This window comes from Haemorhous mexicanus, chromosome 1, assembly GCF_027477595.1.
Source record: "Haemorhous mexicanus isolate bHaeMex1 chromosome 1, bHaeMex1.pri, whole genome shotgun sequence".
Taxonomy (NCBI): domain Eukaryota; kingdom Metazoa; phylum Chordata; class Aves; order Passeriformes; family Fringillidae; genus Haemorhous; species Haemorhous mexicanus.
This window is the reverse complement of record NC_082341.1, coordinates 40740707-40759142: the sequence shown is the minus strand read 5'-3', so window position 1 is coordinate 40759142 and position 18436 is coordinate 40740707. Positions and strand designations below refer to the sequence as shown.

At 38.4% G+C, this 18436-nt stretch overlaps 1 protein-coding gene across 7 annotated transcripts in view; it reads right to left on the bottom strand.

The window, feature by feature from the left end:
- The window catches only part of RBMS3 (RNA binding motif single stranded interacting protein 3), a 703797-nt gene that overhangs the window by 140077 nt on the left and 545284 nt on the right, over positions 1-18436 (bottom strand). For all 7 annotated transcript variants that reach the window (XR_009486534.1, XM_059846719.1, XM_059846669.1 and 4 more), the window contains 2 exons: positions 13892-14049; positions 3399-3478 (listed from right to left, as the gene is read on the bottom strand). Coding sequence is in view for 6 of the 7 variants with exons in the window: in XM_059846719.1 (XP_059702702.1) it covers positions 3399-3478; positions 13892-14049 (238 nt within the window). In the remaining variant the exon portion in view is untranslated. The remainder of the gene's footprint in view (positions 1-3398; positions 3479-13891; positions 14050-18436) is intronic.

Below are 18436 nucleotides of genomic sequence, written 5' to 3'. Positions count from 1 at the left end.
CTTTCAGAAGGTACAAAGGTCAGAGCCTCCAAAGTGCCCTGTGTGCCCTCCTTTCCTCCAGTTGTAACATTGCTTTCCTGCTGCGCTGCTGGCCTGGGCTAGCTTATATGTGTGACTCTTGGCTAGGCTCAAACATCCAGGTACACAGCACTTAATGTCTGGCAACTTATTTCTGACTTACAAGAACAATAAAAAAACCCCAAACCTGACAACAAGAAAAACCAAATTAAAAATAAAATTAACTGCATTTACATCTCAGTTGTCAAGAAAAAACAACTAGTTGAAAAACAGCTCTCTAGTCAAAATTAATGTTTGAAATAACTCTTTGGGAAGGTAAAACAAAGTCAGGTAAGGTATAACTTTATTCTGGCATGAAAGCCAGAGCTATGGTGCCCAGTCTTTCTAATGGGCTGTTCAACATCATGTGAAAGCTACCTTCTCCAGATCTTCCATCATGACTGGGTAACCAGACAAAACTACCCTTGCAGCACATGAGCATTTTATCCTCTAAACATGCTGATCTCACAAACATATGTCCCACAGAATGTATGGTGACACATCACCAGGATCACATCTCAGGGAACCCAGCAGGGGAAGACAGCAGGGATGGAGGGGAGCTGCCAAAAAGATTTGTCTGGTCCATAATCCCACTGCCTCAGGCCAGTAGCACATGGCAAACAGCCAGGTTGATTTCTTTCTTGATGGGCCTCATGTAACCTTCTATTAGCTGGTAAACCTGAACCAGAACATTAGTGCTTGGATGAGAGATGTGGACAAAATGCAAAAAAACCCTTTCAGTTCACTGCCACACCTGAAAGAAATCCATTTGAAAATCCAAAAATCAATGTAATTTAACCCTAAAACTATTGATCCATTTTCGCTCTCATTAAGATCAGGCCTTTGAGCAGCAGAGTTAGTAACAGTGTTGCATATTTCCACTAATGTTCTCTGGTTCTTTGTTTTTTAACTGATATCCATAAAGAGGTCACAGCAATAAACTAGAGATGATTCTCTTTCCATGCCAATTGCTGAGATGCTGGGAGGATCCTTTTCAGATTATAATTGTGATTTTCCAAGTACATTAAGAGACTTGATTTTCCTTCCTTCTTCATGCAAGACACTTCTGTCTTGCTGAGAGGCTAAAATACAGGTTCATAGCACAGATGTAGAAACAGAGTACAAGCTTAACCAGAAACTAGGAGTGAATAATTTTTTGCACTAGATAAAATGTAAAAGATCCCTTGAATCAACCCCACTGCTAAGGTGATCATGTTTATGCCCTGGCTTCTTAAGAAGAAGAGGAATGAATATAAAACATCTTTTAATTATGGATTTAAAGAGTGACCTACTCTAATAACAAGGCACAAACAGCCTCTTTTATGTGGACCAAATACCCTGTGACTACTTCTAACTAGCTGTGTTCAGAGATACAAAATCTGCCTCCCAAAACTCAAGGACAAAATGGGATCTCTTACAGATACCTCATGCATAGCTAAGTGAGTTCAGTTAATGGTTCTGTGATTTTTTTCCCAAGCCACATTATGCTATATCTGCATCTAAACAGCACTCAGGTAAATTAAAACCCTTAATATAGTCACTTCCCAAATAATCCTTGCAACTAAATTCCATCTGACAACAACCATCTCGAGAGAAACAGAGTAGACAATATTTTCACATGGACATCTTTTCTTCCTCAAGAAACTAAGAACTGATTCATGTCCTTTAAGAAAGCACCAAAAGTTATGGCCATTAAAATCCAATTTCAGTGTATCTCTTGAAACAAGATAACAAGAAGTAAATAATCACGCTATCTTATCAAAATCCCTGTTTCAATGTACGACATTGTTCATGCTGAATACCCAGCACATTTCTGATTATTTAAAAATTAAAAAAAGAAAATTATTTTCATTTTATAGCTGTCATTCTTTACCACGTAGCTTTCTGTCTCAAGCCGGCTCTGCAAGAATATTCTGCTTTAATACTGGATTTAATGATGTGTCCTCTCTGAGACAACTGGGAACATGACCATGGAGCACACAGACTTATACTGACAAAGCCAGCCTTAGTGTCTCCTTGCTATTCACACTCTTTCCATTGGGTGTTGCTGTGATATTAAACAGATTACTGCTGGGACTCAAAGTGTGCATACAGAAAGGCAAGGCAAAGGTTAAAGTTCTCTGCCTATGCTGCTCAGCCCATTGTTCTAGGCAGCCCAAGTTTGTTGTACTTGACAAAGTTGGTGGTGTAGTTCACTAGCTAGTGCTGAGAAAAATAGTCAGTGACTACTTTTAAAAAAGCAGTCTTAATATGGAGTCTTGCAGCTTATATTAAAACCTTTATCTTTGTTCATGAAGGTGATCTGACCAAAATTTATATGTACATTGCAGCACTCAATTACTGTACACTGTAGCTGTGCAGATGGCTTTCTTTTAATTAGAGTATTTAGTACATCTTCTGCATAAAGAACCAGGCAATGAATAAGAAGAAATTTAATGAAAGTAACTAAAAAAGGAAATAGTTTAAAGGAAGCTAGGGGGAAAAAAAGGGGGAGATAACAATTTAGGACACAATTCTCGCAAGCATTTCCTGCTCATTTAAGGCAGCCCTTCAGGAGAAATCCTTGCAAATTTGTGGCCTTGGAGAGGGTCTTGTCAAGCAGTAAGTATCAAGCAACTGATCACTAAACTTTGCACAGCTGATGAATACATGGATGATAGCTAAAGATTTGAAAAGCAAAATAATAGCTGGAACTTGACTTTAAATGTGGCACACCAGTGAATATGTTCTGAAGGTATTGTGAGGAAGCGCCAGGACTTCATTAAGTTATGGCAAGAAAAAATAACTTAATATTTGAAATATCTTCAGTATCAACAGCTACTTTTGTTAATACAGGTAACAGTAGCTAGCAATACTAAGTGGTAACTGTGATGAATATAAAGCTGCTACCTGAAATCCTGGATATTTAATAATTGATAAAAAAGCTATAATTGATAATGAATTTATAATCAAGCTTTTATACAAGTTATATTTCTAGTTTGTTAAAAAAACATTGACATTTAGTTATGTGGCCTCTATACTAACTGGGGAAAAAAAACAAACAAAACCAACCAACCAACTAAAGCCCCCCAAAAAACCCCAAGAAAACAACATTCAAGAGGAAAAAACACATCAAGACAACATGAATTTTATATGTTCCTAAAGTTGCTGCTGTCAGGCACAAATGCTTAAAACATACAAACCAGGGTAAGAAAAAATTGCTGAGGATCATAAAAGATAGGATTCAGCCAGGGAGGTTATATGCCCTCTTAGCAGGGGCAGTAATTTAAGCCACTCTCAAGTATTTCTGTATTCTAAAGTCTTCAGTGATTTTTAAATTTCACAATGATGGCTAGACTTACCTGGTAGACCGGGTGGGGTTTTCAGATATTTGCCATTAAAATGTTGAATTACTACTTCACATTTTTCTGTAGACTCCATTCTGGAAAAGAGAAGAGAGTGGGATATGGGTAGAGGCAATTTGTGTTACTAGACTGTTACGGGAGCACTCAGTCAGCAAAAAAAACAAAAAGCAGAAGGAGAAAAAAAGGACAAGCACAGATGCTGAGAGAAACCTTCAAAGCTGTTGTTGCTGATTTTTGCAGAGAAACTGGTTGAGCCCATTAGGACAGAGTGTGGCTCCTGAGGAGGACCTGCCACCCTCCCTGCCTGCAGCTGTGCTCCCAGCTGTGTTTGAGCCACAGCCCTGTCAATGAACAGTCCCTTTCTGGCTCCAGGGCATCACTCTGAACAAGGACATCCTTTATGCTCTCACGTGCTGCTTGGAAAAGCAATGGACACGTTTCTAGACTCCTTTTGCACCCAAAATAACTTCAAATGGCTTAAAGAAATGAATTGCAGGATTTGGAGAAGAACACGGAGGATTAAACAACAATTATTAAGGATTACAGTGTTAAGAAAACAACCTGCAAAGACAGGCTTCATAGTAAAACCAAAGACAGTGCATATATGACTATTACAACATAAAGCTGAGTTCTGGCTGAAGACAGAAATTTATGTATAACACCAGCTGAGGAAATGCTCTACTGTTTATCTTTTATGAGTTCAGGATAACTTTCAGCATTGAGACATTAAAGTATTAACAGTGTATTGGTAAATGCAGTTTTGAAGAATTGTTAAGAATACAAAGTTACTAGTCAAATCTCAAACTGTGGTTATACCACATCTGGAAACTCACTACTGCTTCAGATCCTCTCAATTTCCTACATACAAGTCCAGAAAAAGAGTTAACTTTGCTACAGAGGGGGTTTAGAAACTTTGAAAAGAGGAAAAGAGAGAAATGGAAAGCTAGACATTTCCTAGAAAAGTTGTGTTTAAAAACCATGTTCAAACCTCCTTCAATACAACAGTATGTACCTCCAGGTATTCGCCACAAAATAACTCTGCTGACATATATATTGCTTACTTCTCACCAGTCTAAATAATTTTGAAATGAATTTATCCACCACTCTTCCTGTCACACAGTTTGGGGAAAGAGTGGTTCACACACAGCAGCAGTTTGTGTTCCAGGATACAATTCTGCCAGAGTCCAAAAAAACACACCCCACCACAAAGGAAAAACAAAACAAAACAAACAAAAAAAAAACTAAAAATCCTGCTTTCCCATTTAATTCTTTGAGGAAGTCAGTCTATTGTCCAATTGTTTCCGATGAAATTAAAACTTTCCCCTTCCAGGTTGTTTCACTGTGTATCATGTGGGCTGGGCTATTTCTGCAAGCACAAAGACAGTGACTGAGATTGTTCACTTTGGCTTCATTCAGATTTAACTAAGCGAATGTCTGCGCTGAGCCTTTAGAGACTCTTGTCTCTGAAAGAATAAATGCAATAAAAGTCTGTTTTCTGTAGCTGCAGGCACTTGGTGTCAAACCATGTTATGTTGCACCACACAGCAGTGACAATTTCATTTTAATACATGGGGTACATTTTAACAAGCCAAAGCAATCCCTGCAAAGAATGCAATATATAAGCTGCCAAATGAAAGAGACTCAGTGCACTTCATGCGTTTTATGTGGGAAGAGAATAAAAGTGAAACCCACAGTGTTCTGGGATAAAAAGCCCATAATTCCAATAGCACTCTGAAAAAGAATGTGCACATTTTCCTCTCAAGTTTCACAATTAACGGCTCTCAAATGCCATTGCTGGCTATCTGTAATCTGGCACACGCTTCGCTTGAAACCGACACTGGCATTATCGACTCAGCCTGAAAAGGCAGCACAATAGACAAAGCCCTCTATACATGCTCCCCTCTGATGTGGTGCTGAGTAACAACTGCATCCATCCTTTGCCCACCCCACCTGAGCCCTCGTGTGCTTTCTGCAACTTCTGCCTGTGGGGGTGGCTTTTCCCCCCGGCCGGGCAGAGGCTGGCCAGGCAGCCACGCACTAATCAGGAAGGCGTCCACCCAAACATGAATTATAATTGTCCACAACACCCCTTTGCTTAGAAAAAAACCTTTCAAATTGAGTTCTTCAGGTTAATTAGCTCACTGACTGACTGGGAAAAATTAGTGGTACAGAGCAACCAGATATATTAGCAAAATTCTCAGATTCTTGCCTTAACAACACCCTGGTTTTAGTTCAGTCAAAATTCTGACCAATATCAGCCACTTATGTGGTTTTTTATGTGTCAATGCCTATGGCAGGCACCTACACATGAGTTGAAGCTATCCACACATTACTCCTCTTCTTGTTTTATCCATAAGGACGAACTGTATCTGGGCAGAGGTCCCAAAAATATACTTTCTTTAGGCCCACATTAATAAATTCCTCCTACTTTTCCTTCAGAAAGCTGCAGCACTCCTCTAATGTAGAAAGTGCTTTGAATTATTTCTCTTATATGAGCTAGCAATGTTTCAAAATGTTGCATGCGACTGGGATTTAATAAAAATATCACTAGTGGAATTGTTACATGTTGAAAGGTTTTCTGAGAAAGAATGTCAGCTAAGCACAGGTAAACTTGGGGGAAGAACACAAATAAATTTTTTAATATTGGCATTCCTTTCATAATTGATAGGAAAAAAATATGACAAAATATAATATTCTGGATAAAAGATAAAGATCCTAGATGCTTCAAATCTTTCTACTGAAAGATGTAGATATTCCACACTTGCTGGAAAGGGAAGGAAAACAGCTTCAAATGATAACAGAAATTTGGTCTGATTAGATAATTTGTGAAGTATCACTTTCAAATTCCCTTCAATTGTATATTTTTGGTGTTGATCCTAAGAGGATCTAAAATAATAATTCATCTTTAAATGCAATGGAGATAACAATAATGCATCTGAATATTATTTTGAACCGAGTGCACTGCAGAAAAGAAACAATTATCAAAGCCATAGGCTTTTATAATTTTTAAAAGGTACAGATAATTATATAAACCCAGAGGAACTAATAAAACCATGATAATTTACTTTTACTTGTGTCTATATATCTCCCAGTTCTGGAAACTAAGTTGTAGGGATCCCAAATAAAAAATAAGTAATGAGACTGTCTATATTCTGTCCAATTTGAAGTCATTTTTTTTTTTAAAATCTGAAGAATGTTTTTATGATTTTTTCTAGCTATATTTTGTAAACTAAAGCTACTTCAATATGAAAAGTAAAAGAAAAAAAATCCAAACAAACTTAAACAGTGGATGCTTAAACAACCATCAGAACCAAATAATTTGATGTTCAGATCTTGCTATTAAATATTTATTATATTTATAATCTATTATTATATTATAAAAATAAAATTAAAATAATTTATTTTATAATATTAAAATTATAATAGATATCTCTCTACAGACCACAATGGCACCAAAGTAGTCATTATGTGTTGTTAGAAGTAATTGGGAACATTTGACATGAAAAAAGAGAAGAGAAGAGAAGAGAAGAGAAGAGAAGAGAAGAGAAGAGAAGAGAAGAGAAGAGAAGAGAAGAGAAGAGAAGAGAAGAGAAGAGAAGAGAAGAGAAGAGAAGAGAAGAGAAGAGAAGAGAAGAGAAGAGAAGAGAAGAGAAGAGAAGAGAAGAGAAGAGAAGAGAAGGAGAAAGAGAAAAAGAGAGAAAATTAAAATTATTTTAACTGCCTACCTAAAGCTCTTATACACGCTTATTATAAAGATTGATGCACTGTCAAGAAACAACTTAATACAATTTTTATATAAGGAATACCATGGTAATTACATAATTATTACCTGAGAAATATTCAGTACCATGTAATTACCACTTAATGGAAAAGTGTGGGTTTGGTTTACATATATCCTATAGTCACTTTGCTTAGTAATAATAATAATATAAATGAGAATCAGGACTATTTTTTTTTAATATCCAGAGTAAATATTTAAAGACGAAATTTTTACCACCACCTTTATGTTATGATCAACATAATAATATTGTTTACATTTACAAGAGTGGGAATAATAAATCTTTGAGAACAATGCTTCCTTACTATTTAGGGCATTTTGCAAAGATGGAAGCAGGTAGGTAGTAACAGTATTATATAGTGAGGGGAGCCCAAAGAATGGAGACCATAGTTAGAATACAGAGAGAATAGGACAGAGAGAACTGAGAGAATACAGAGAACTGAATTTCTTTAGCATATCAAGAAAAGGACTAGAGGGGCAGTCTGATAGCACTGCATAAGTAGCTTTGTGGGGAGAATAAACCAGGGAGTAAGGACTTCTTTACTCTTCCTGAGAAAGTTGTGACTAGAACCAGATAAATTTAAAAGAGAAATTAGGGAGAAACATTTACCTGCAAGGAAGATGATCCACTGGCAAACATTAGTTATAAAATTGCTGGTCCTTTTTTTCTGGTTGATGTCTTAAAATAATTTCTGAAAGTCTTATTTAAGTAAGACATGAGCATAATCTCAATATTAGGTAACGGGTAGTATTTCAACTGCCTAGGATATAAAAGATGTAGGCAAAATGATCTTCAGGTCTCAAATACTCTAAAGCTACAAGATAGTTTTGATTAGCATGAGGTTTCCTATGTTTTTCATCCTTCCATGGAAACATACTCACTAGTTTTTTAATTTAGTTTCCTAATTTAATTCCAGGCATTCTAAGACCCTGATGTGGCAGCAACAAGATTTCCTCCTTCTCTGTAACAGATTTAGGTATCTTATCTCCTCAGCTTTTCAGTCAGTAAGAGATTGCTTCAAGATGTTTGTGCTTTTTGGTTTGAATCCATTTTATGTTGGAAAAAAGCTATTCCCTTTGCCACTCACAGCCGAAGAAGACATTTATTTTGACAAGTTCTCCTCATGGCTCACAAATTATATCTTTTCCCAACATGTCTTGCCTGTATATTCTTCAACTGTCTGCTTGAACAACAGGAGGTTGTTTACTTTCTCAGATAAATATAAAAAAAATCTAGAAACCAGTCTTTTCCTCTCGAGATGTGGTTCATCCTATACCTTGCAGCATCACCCATTATGCCAAGGTGAGCTGCCTCAGTATCTCTGAACTACAGTATCTGCGTTTACAGCACTCTCCATAGAGAAACCTCTTTGGGTCAGAAGAAATAACTTCATTACATATACATTATCCCGAAAACCTCTGAAAAATACACAGCCTCCTTTAAGAAAAAAAAAAAAAAACACCAAAAACATCGAAATTAAGGCTAATCTCTCTCGTTTTACTTCAGTGGAAACTGGAGCAAAACCATTTCTACTGAAATCCATGCAGAGCTTCTATAAATAGAATAATGATCCTGTGATGGCTCAAAATCTCGTTTCCTAGTTTTTGTTGCTCTCTTTTAGTTGCCAAGTTGAATATTGTTTCCAAAGACTAAATTTAAGACATGTAAAATGGGGACAAGTAGGAGATAAGTTTAGTAAAAAAAGATAGAAAGAGCAAAGAAAAGCAACCCATTAGAAGCTTTTCCAGAAGAATAAGGTAGAGAAAAGATGAGGATGAAGCCCAAACTCCCAACAGCAGAGTGTTTAATGCCTCACTACAGACCCCCAGCTGGGTCACAAAGGGATAGAAGCATCTCCCTGATTTGTACCTTTGCTCTGAGGTGACAGCTAATTGAGAATGTCTTGATTTTGGTCACTTGCTGGGAATAGCATCATAACATTCTTTTATGACCATTTGTGTTGCACAAATTTTCTCATGTTACTGGAAAAGAACAGTACGAACACACAGTCATTTCCACCTAGACCTAGGCTGATTGATGCTACTGTCTTCACAGTCTCAGGTTAAGTATTATACTGGTGCCTGCCAGCAGTGCAATACTTGACTGTCTGACTGTCAGCATTTCCATCATAAATTTCTGTTTTCAGAAGTTTATGACTTCGTTGTAAAATGTCGCTTGTGGGAGGAATCTTGCAAGGTCGTTTTAAGTTACAAGACAGCAAACAAAATAAAAAAAGTTAGTGGCTTCTAACTCTTTCTTTGCACTTTATCATTTAAAAGGACCTATAAAATGCTTGTTCTGCGGTTCAGCTGAGTGTGACAAACCTGTGTATGGTATTATTAACACTACCATCTCTTTAGGGAAGATACTTAAATAATACTTGAATGGTATTTTATTGTGGGGTTATAAAAAGCAATTTCTATTTCATTGATTCAGTGGCACCAGTTAAGTCCCTCCCCAAGGTATATACCAATATCTCCTTGCTCCCTTTTCCAAAGCCCAAAAAGTTCTTTAATTAAACTCACAGTATACCTCAGGCTTGGATTATGCAAATTACTCAGCCAAATTATTTGATGGCTCCCAATTTTCCAGTTTCCTCCCTCATCACCTTTCAGAGCTGCATCTTCATTTTCATCTTATGGAGTCCCACTGATATTTGTCTAGGGATCCTGATCCATCTGTCCTTCCCTGAAGTTTGCTTCTCCCTGCTTCTTCCTGAAAGTGCAGCTTCATGCCTGCCAATTTTCTTAGGGATGTATGAAGTCCAGCAAAATTTTTCCAGGTTGCAATAGCAGATGGAAATCTGAGGGTCTCAGAGATACATTCCCACACAGATCTCCCCTCCACCCTGCAGTGTTGCTCTGAGGCTTTTCCAGGGAGGCCTTTCAATGGAAAATCTATCACCACAGGCATTGGAATATATTACAGACATCACACAAAATCTTTGGAGCATGCTTGGGATTTCCAAATCAGTTTGGAAATCAGTCTAGTATCTCAGTTTCACCTGAGATATTAAATTATAAAGCAATTTCCTGGGTGAGGTGCAGGATGTGACAAATCATTCTTCTGACTGAAAGCAGGAATGATTCTTATAATATCTAAGCTTGTACTACCATCCCATATGATAGATTTATCCAAGCTAAATTATAGCACCTTTTCAACTACCTTCAATTAAACCCTTGAATAAGGAAGAACAAAGCACTTTTCCTCTTCACAAATGCATCCCTAAACTCCCTGAATGCTCCTTATCCCCTGGTGCTGCTGACACTTCTGTCTCCTAAGTAGCAACATCACTGATCCTCAGAAATCTCTCTCTAAATATTCCTCCGAGCAAAACAGCACTACTGCTTTGCCTCCACTGTGATTTTGTCATTCCTTTATCTTTTCACACCTTAACATCTGGAATTCATCCTCTGTGGGCCTATGGAAATCCAGGTCTTCCAGCACATACAGTTACCTCTTTCTAAGTGGCAACACTTCTTCAGGATGAGGATAAATATTTCCCTCCAGGCTCTCAATGCCTTCTCCTATCCAGTAATTCCCGCCTCCCTCAAAGACCTTCTTACTATCTCTGATCTGCTTTTTACTCATACCATCAACAACACTACTAATGTTGTTTGCCAAACTCATAAAACATCAACTTAAAAATTACATCTTAAAATTTCAAATCCAGTTTCTGTGGATTTCTTTCCTTTTTTTTTTTTTTGTTTGTTTTGTTATGTATTGTTTTGTTCTCTTTCATCTTGCTGATTTTTTTTTTTCCTGGATGAAGGACCATGTTTTTGTTCTAAGCTCTGAAGAATACATTTACACTTTTAAAATGAAAGATCAGCTGCTGAAATTATTAGACAACTCCCGGCAACAGGTATTTTAGAGAAACACCTACAAATTTAAGTATTGTGATGAAATCCTGTGCGCCGGCATCACGGTGCCATTCCCTCTTTTAACAGGCAATCCTACAAAAGACTGAACTCAAAGCTTCACATCCTAAGAAGTGCCACCTTTTTTCCAATACCCTACTTCTATTAAGCATTTCTGTCCCCTCCTATTTCTCATTTCTCTCTCTGCCCTAGGATAGGCTGTGCTTAGTCTCAGCTTCTGCTCGCCGGTGTCAACAGAAACACCCCTGCCAAAGACCACAGCAGTGTGAGCCCTGTGGAATGCCAGCTCCCAGGGAGCGTCTGAAGGCAGGTAATATGGCCCTGAAGGAAAAAGCATGGGCCAGGGGTGGGGCAGAGGCAGATGTGTAGAGTTTATAGCATGGATTGGCTTTTATGAAGCCACAGTCGAAGTCTAAAGTTTCCCTTCTCTGGCCCCTTGCTCATAATTCTCCTCCCAAAAATCTCCCCTGGGGTGTACCCAGGCATAGTTGGCTCAGGCCGCAGTGAAATGCTCTGGAAAGATTCAGGAAAATCTGTTCAGTTGCTTTTGAAGGATGCAAAAGAGAGGAAATTGTTTCATGGCTTGATTTTCACTCAGAGCTAGTTTTGTACACACATACTCTAAAGGAGGCTGTTAATGTCACCAGACATAACCAAGATAATTTTGATCCAAGAACATTTGAAGTTCTCCAGGTTATAAATGATTGAGTGGCCATCTGCAGTACTATAAAACTGTTAATCATACCCATTTAGAAGAAAAATCTGACAATAGCTGCCTACCTCCAGTCTTTACTTTTTATTACTTTTTGAATTAATATACTTATTTTGAGATTGATTACTTCCATGATTGGGCAGACTCAGAAAGTGACTTTTAATCATTATAAAATGTAATTAATAACTTTGAAACATCACATTTCAAAATTGCTGGATGCTGTATCATTTCAGCATATGCAAACTTAACTTTTTCTCTGGTGTTTCTGTGGCTCTGTTTAGAGCTATGCTAAGCATCATGGTACATTCCACAGGCAGGCAAGACATGCTTTGATAAAAGGTCCCAATCAGAATAGCCAGGATCCTCACCTGGGCTGCTGATTTGAACTTCTAAAATCTTATGTGGACTGGAAATCCAGCTTCCATCCCCTACCTATACTGCCTTGGTACCCACTCAACATGTGCTCACGCCATAGGTACACTAGAATGAAACCTTCAGGATTACAAGCAAGGCTAAACAAACTAACACCCTGTTTGGTTTGACATATAGGAAAAAGATACCAGATAGCACTTCTTTACAAAAAAGAAAAGTTATGTAATAAATATTGTATTGATAATTCTGCAAAGACAGGAGTCAGCATTCAACTATGGTTCTAAATTCCTGGATTAACTTCAGCTTCACTCAAATCAGTGGGAGAACTCCTGCATTGTTTGATGGAGTGAAGGTTTTACCCCACTGTCGTTGACATGGTGAATTACACAACCTACAAGTTAGATCATTAAAGGGTCCCTGAAATATGTTTCATAATTAAATGCATTTTCACAAAGTAAGTCAATTTTCAAAAAATGAGTTTATCCATGACTTAGACTAATCTATATTTAGTGAGCTAGAAAAAATCACGTTATTAACTGCAAGTATGCAGTGTGCCATCTTTCAGCATAAATGCTTTGCCTTTTCTCATTGAATTCAGACAATATTATCTAAACATTTTTTGTGCATGATGGCCTTTCACATCAAGGGCTGAGGTAACACTACAATGTCACTTTTCTTGAAAGCTAACATTTTATCACACGGTACCTCATTTCACTCAGTGGTATTATGGCACTAACAGAAGTGCCATGATATACCAAGATATGATGGTTTTCAGAGAAATTTGCAAGATGAAGAAGTTATTTTGCCTCCTCTACAAAGCACAGTGTTATGAATATTCTGTAGAAACAATGATCTGGGATGTTTTTTTTTTTCCCTTTTCTTTTGAAGCAGAAGACTGATTTGCAGCAGAATTGCAAATTTCTCTTCTTATTTGTTTTTTCAATACCTTTCTATATATAGGACTCCATTTCTTGGCTTTTGAACAGAAAACTATTTGATTTGAGAATGTTTCAAGCTGAAGAGAATCTATGTAAATATTCCCTGAGAGTAAACATGGAGCCTTGTCTATCTGTACTAACAATGAAATACATGGTAATAATATGTTGCCCATTCTGTCTAAAATGTCTGACTACTCCATCAGGGCTTTTTCTATGCAAATATTTCTTCTTAAGCTCTTTTCATAGCTGCAGCTGAAGCTTTCAAGGAAGACACATTTCTTCAGTCACAGCTCCTGCCCTTTGCTCTTCCAGCTGCTAAGTTTGCTTTCTCCTGTTGCAAAATCTTTGTCAAATATTTAATCAGTTTCATAGAACGGTTTGGGTTGGAAGGGACTTTAAAGAGTATCTAGTCTCTCTCCAGATTTCTTACAGGACCCCTTCAGGTACTGAAAGACTGCAATAAATTCACCCCAGGATCTCCTAAGCACAGGCCTTGATTTCTTTACCAAGTGTGTGCTTTTTGCTGTAGGACATTTATTATTACCCCAGCTTGATCCTGAATGGATAGCTCACTATTCCCAGCTATTTTTATTTACATTTACCAACACAGAATGAACCAGTTTTTAGAACAATGAAATGAACATCCTTCTACACTGACATTTCCTGCTGGAAAGAATGGATACAATCTGATAAAGGTGCCACTCTGCATCTTCCATAGCTGTGAGACTTCAGAGCTACAGAACAGATAGCAATTGCAAAGGACCAAAGGCGAAAAAATGTGCATGAAAAGTAAGAGCAAAGGTTTCACCTGGCAAAGCCGACTCCTCTGCTGACTCCATTTGCATCTCTTAATATTCTGGTGGAAATGACATGTCCAAAGGGTTTCAGCATATTCTCCAGTTCCTGCTCATCCATGGACACGGGTAAATTTGAGATGTAGAGATTTGTGGGATCTTGCTCTTGTTGCTGCGACAAAATAAGAGAAATATCTGCAGTTAGGCTTAACATGGTAGGATAGATTATGACTCGTACAAGAAAGGCTGCTCAAAATAGGACCAAGCCAAGAATTCATAGCTGCATTAGAAGAAAAGCTGGGTAATCTTTTCATGACAGCAACATATTTGCCAAATTTCTGCAAACTCTCATGCATGTGCTTAATTCTGTGCATGATTGCTCTCATTGAACTCAGTGACACTACTCATTTATAGAAAATTACTCTCAAGAACAAGTGTTCTTGGATTTGTGTTCTAATTTAGCAATGAGATTGTGAAGAAAATGTGATTTCTCCAAATGTGCTAATGTTAACATAAATAAAGAACAAAAATTCAACATATACTTTAAGCAGATGTGCTTTCTAGCCTGAACACTTCCCATTCAGCCTGTTCATCATGAAAAAGGTTGGTTGAGAACACAGAATACTATTCATAGTATCTTCTCCTGTTCTTTCCCCATCAAAATGTTATCCTTAATAACAAGCAACAAGATCGAACTGGGCCTGGGGGAGGGGGTGGGAGTTCTGCAGTTCAACCTATGGTCCTGGGTGAGATAGGTCACATGTTTATTCTGAGACTAAATGAAAACATCTTATAAAACAAAGCCTGTAGCATGAATAATTGAAAAAACAAATTTGAAAGCAGCTTTCTTGTTCTATTTCAGCTCTTTAGGCTAAACTTTCCATTTTGGTAACCACTCCAACTCCTATTCTTGCTTGCTGAACTCTTGCATAGAAACATGAAAGAGACATAGATGCCATATGTAAAATAACTGTATTGAAGCAATAAAAAAACCCTTGTCTACAGACAACCAGATCTTGATTGCATTAAATCAATTTAGTTATGCCCTTGCAAATTTTCATGGCTCTGTCCATTTTTATTGATACAAGCTTTACATAATAACTGATCACCTGCCAGCACAAGCACTGGGATGAGGCATTACTACATCATTTCAGTTATTGTTAAATAACCAAAAATATAAGATGCAATCATTATACTGTGCAGTAATCCAGACAACATCTTCTCTGAGAAAATTCTGAGACAGAGATTTTAATTCTTTGTATTACACATTTTAATAGGCAGAATTAATTTGTACTTGTTCAACATTGAGTTGACAACAGCAATACCCTTTTTTTGCTGAGTTGTCCTAAAATCAGATTAATAACCTTGCAGCAGCACTGCAACCTTGCACTGTTATGAAATTACACACAGTCCTGCAGCCATCTGCCCTGGTTTAACTAAACTAGTTTCAAATTTCACTCCATTAAAATCAGTGAGGATGTGCCTTGTCAAACACAATAATGCATTCTGTTTCAAGAAGATGTATGAAGACGGGACAGAAGCAAGATATCTGCTCCATCACTGCCTTTTACATTCAAGGCCTCAATATTGGAAAGAGAAATTGCTTCAAGCTGTGATTCACACACACCATCTTTGCAGGGACAAGAATGACTAAGGCAAATCTAAGGTAGCTAAATACCAGAATCAGAGGCTGAAGAAAGTTCCCTCAGGCTCTAGGGAAATTTTAACCCTTTTGGATGAGACAAAAAAACTGCAAATGGACACCCCAAAAAGTCCAAAATCAGGAGGCGTGTAATACTGTTGTACTGTTTAATGTGGATTCTGATCTCAGGGCTATGGATGCTTGTCTTTGGATGTACTGGCTAATGACCACTGCATTCTAGCTTTACATCTCCAGACCCACTACCCCTTGAAACAACACATTACTGTGCATGATGAATTTCTGTTCTACAAAACAGAAATAAAAGACCAAAGTAGGCATGTTATCAAGCTGCTGTCCATAAAAATATACCCAGTTATTACCACATCTTTAAGTAAGGGGCAGAAGAGAGGAGAGGAGCACCATACACATGAACACTGAACTCACTGCAAATTCAACCAATGTTACAAAGCTCAAATATAGAAAAACCTTATTTCCCCTCCCAGTTATCTTTCCCTGCAGTCATCTTCCTTGCTCTCACATCAATTTACATTTATAGACATCCAAAAGCTAGTTCCTCTCCAGTAACCAAAAGATGCTGGTGAGGGGTCAGAACTGCTACAGTACCAACAATGGAAGGAAAATCATGCAAACAGTCCTGAAGGGAAGGTAGACAAGAAAAGAAAATGAATATGAGCTTCAGATCACACTTTTAGCTTCGGGAAAAGCAAGGAGACAAGAATGCAAATAATTTTCTTTCTCTATCTCTTTTTATTTTTTTCCTTTATATTTTTCACCTTTTCTCTATGCAAGCTATATAAGTTTTATTGGTACTTCCCGCCTTATCCACCCTCCACACCCCAAAGCCACAAAAAAAAAAAGAAAGATGTAGGAATTTGGAAGCATCTTCATTGTTACTAAGTACTTTGAAAGGGTGAGCAGTAGAGGCAGGTAAAGCAGAGGCATTCAAAAGCAAGTCGAAGCAGAAAGTTTTGCAATTGCAATCGGCTCAGTTCTTCAGAAATAATTCCATTATTATGCAAACCTCTACCTATTGATTGGTCAAGGGCTTTGATTTATCCACCAATCAATGCTCAAGGACTAACATCTCTTGCTAATATTTAGAAAAAATACACTGATTAAATCCTTGTAGCCAAAGACCAGACTAATGTGGAAAAGTGGAGTTACGCATCAGTAACTTCACGACAGCCTCTGCTTTCACTGAAGCAACTCAGTCCCACAGCACATTAAAATGAGAACTCCTCCTTTGACTACTCATTTTTCAAGCTGGGTCGTACAAATAAACTAAATAAGAACCATTGCCAATGTGTTTCACTTCTGAACCAGGAACACATAAGCCTTTTAACTGTGGTAGAGATTAAATGTCGTTGTTTTAAATATCCATGGAAAGTTAGCTACACTCTGAGGATGAATGAAAGACTAGCAGACCATAGTCAGTCTTCCACAGGGATTTGCCAAGCCTATCTTTTATCAATGTGATAAACAAATGCTGCAAACAGAGAGAGACAGATGAGACCACTCATGCTACCTCTGCAACATAACAGTGTTTTCTAAGAAATGGAAAAATTCACATTTTTCCTTGCTATACAAATATAGCATTTAGAGAAATACCCCTTTCCTTTAGAGAGAATTATCAGCCCACAGAAGCCATATATCACACAACCAACTGAAACAAGATGAAATGCCTTCACAGTAATGCAGCCGGGAGCTGAGGAGGCTTTACAGACATGATGTGGAACCCAGCTGCCCTATCACTGTGCAGCCAGACCCCACTGCCACCTTCCCTCATGAGTTCCTATTTCTCAGGCTTGGTCCCACTCCCAGCCTCTGGCACTGAGGCTCCTTGTGATCTTTTTCAGCTGTGCAGAGATCTCTGCTGTTCAGTGTGGAGGTCCTAACACACGCCTCTCATTTTGCCCAAGCCTTTCCATCCCAGATCCCCAAGCTCCTGTGTGAGATATTCTCTTCCCTATCCTCGTGACACTGCTGAGCTTTTCACTGTCAAAGGTAAGTGTCCTGCTGTTCAAAATGTGCCTATTTGTTGACAAGATAAGCCTAACCAGAACCATAAGTCTGAGCACCCCATGAACCACTTGCCTTTCATAATCCTAACAGCTGACAGCTCACTTTCTGCCTTCAGTGAAGGAACAGCTCCCGGGGTTGCAGGACTGATGGCGATGTTAGTGTCTGGATCGGGCCCCCTGTGTTCATTTAATTCTCTCTAAGATTTTTCACTAGACATTAAAAGTGCTACTTCCCATCTTGGGCCACTAAAATCTAATTTAATATTGTCTCCAGTCCCAAAATGCACTGACTGACCAGTCATCAATGAGAGACAGCTGAAAGTGTTTTGTTTGATACTGAAGGTCACTTCAGAACTGCATCTCCATCCTATGACCCCAACAGTCTGGGCAGGAACTAAAAGTGTGGGTGGCAGAAAGCCACATGCTCACCACAAACAACTCCAACAGCACCGTGACTTGGATGCCCCGCAGCTGCAGTCTTGCAGCCAGTGCTGTGGGGCCACCAGCCAGGGCTTTGCTAGCGAGTTCACAGAACCCTAGAATCACTAAGGTTGGAAGAGATCTCCATGATCGAGTCCAACCAGTAACCTAACACTGACAGGTCTGCCACTAAACCACGCCTCTAAGGACCACATCTACATGTTTCTTTAAAACTTGCAGGGACAGTGATTCACCTCCCTGGCCCGTGACCACCCTTTCAGTGAAGAAATTTATCCCTCTGGACCACACAGAAGACACCATGCTGGCCCTGCACCATGGGGGAGTGAGACACATTGATGCAGTCTTCCCAAAGCACACCTGTCCCTTGTATCTAATCCCCCACAAGTGAGAAGGGTCACCCCAGGGGGACCAGGGCCAGCCACCACAGCTGACCA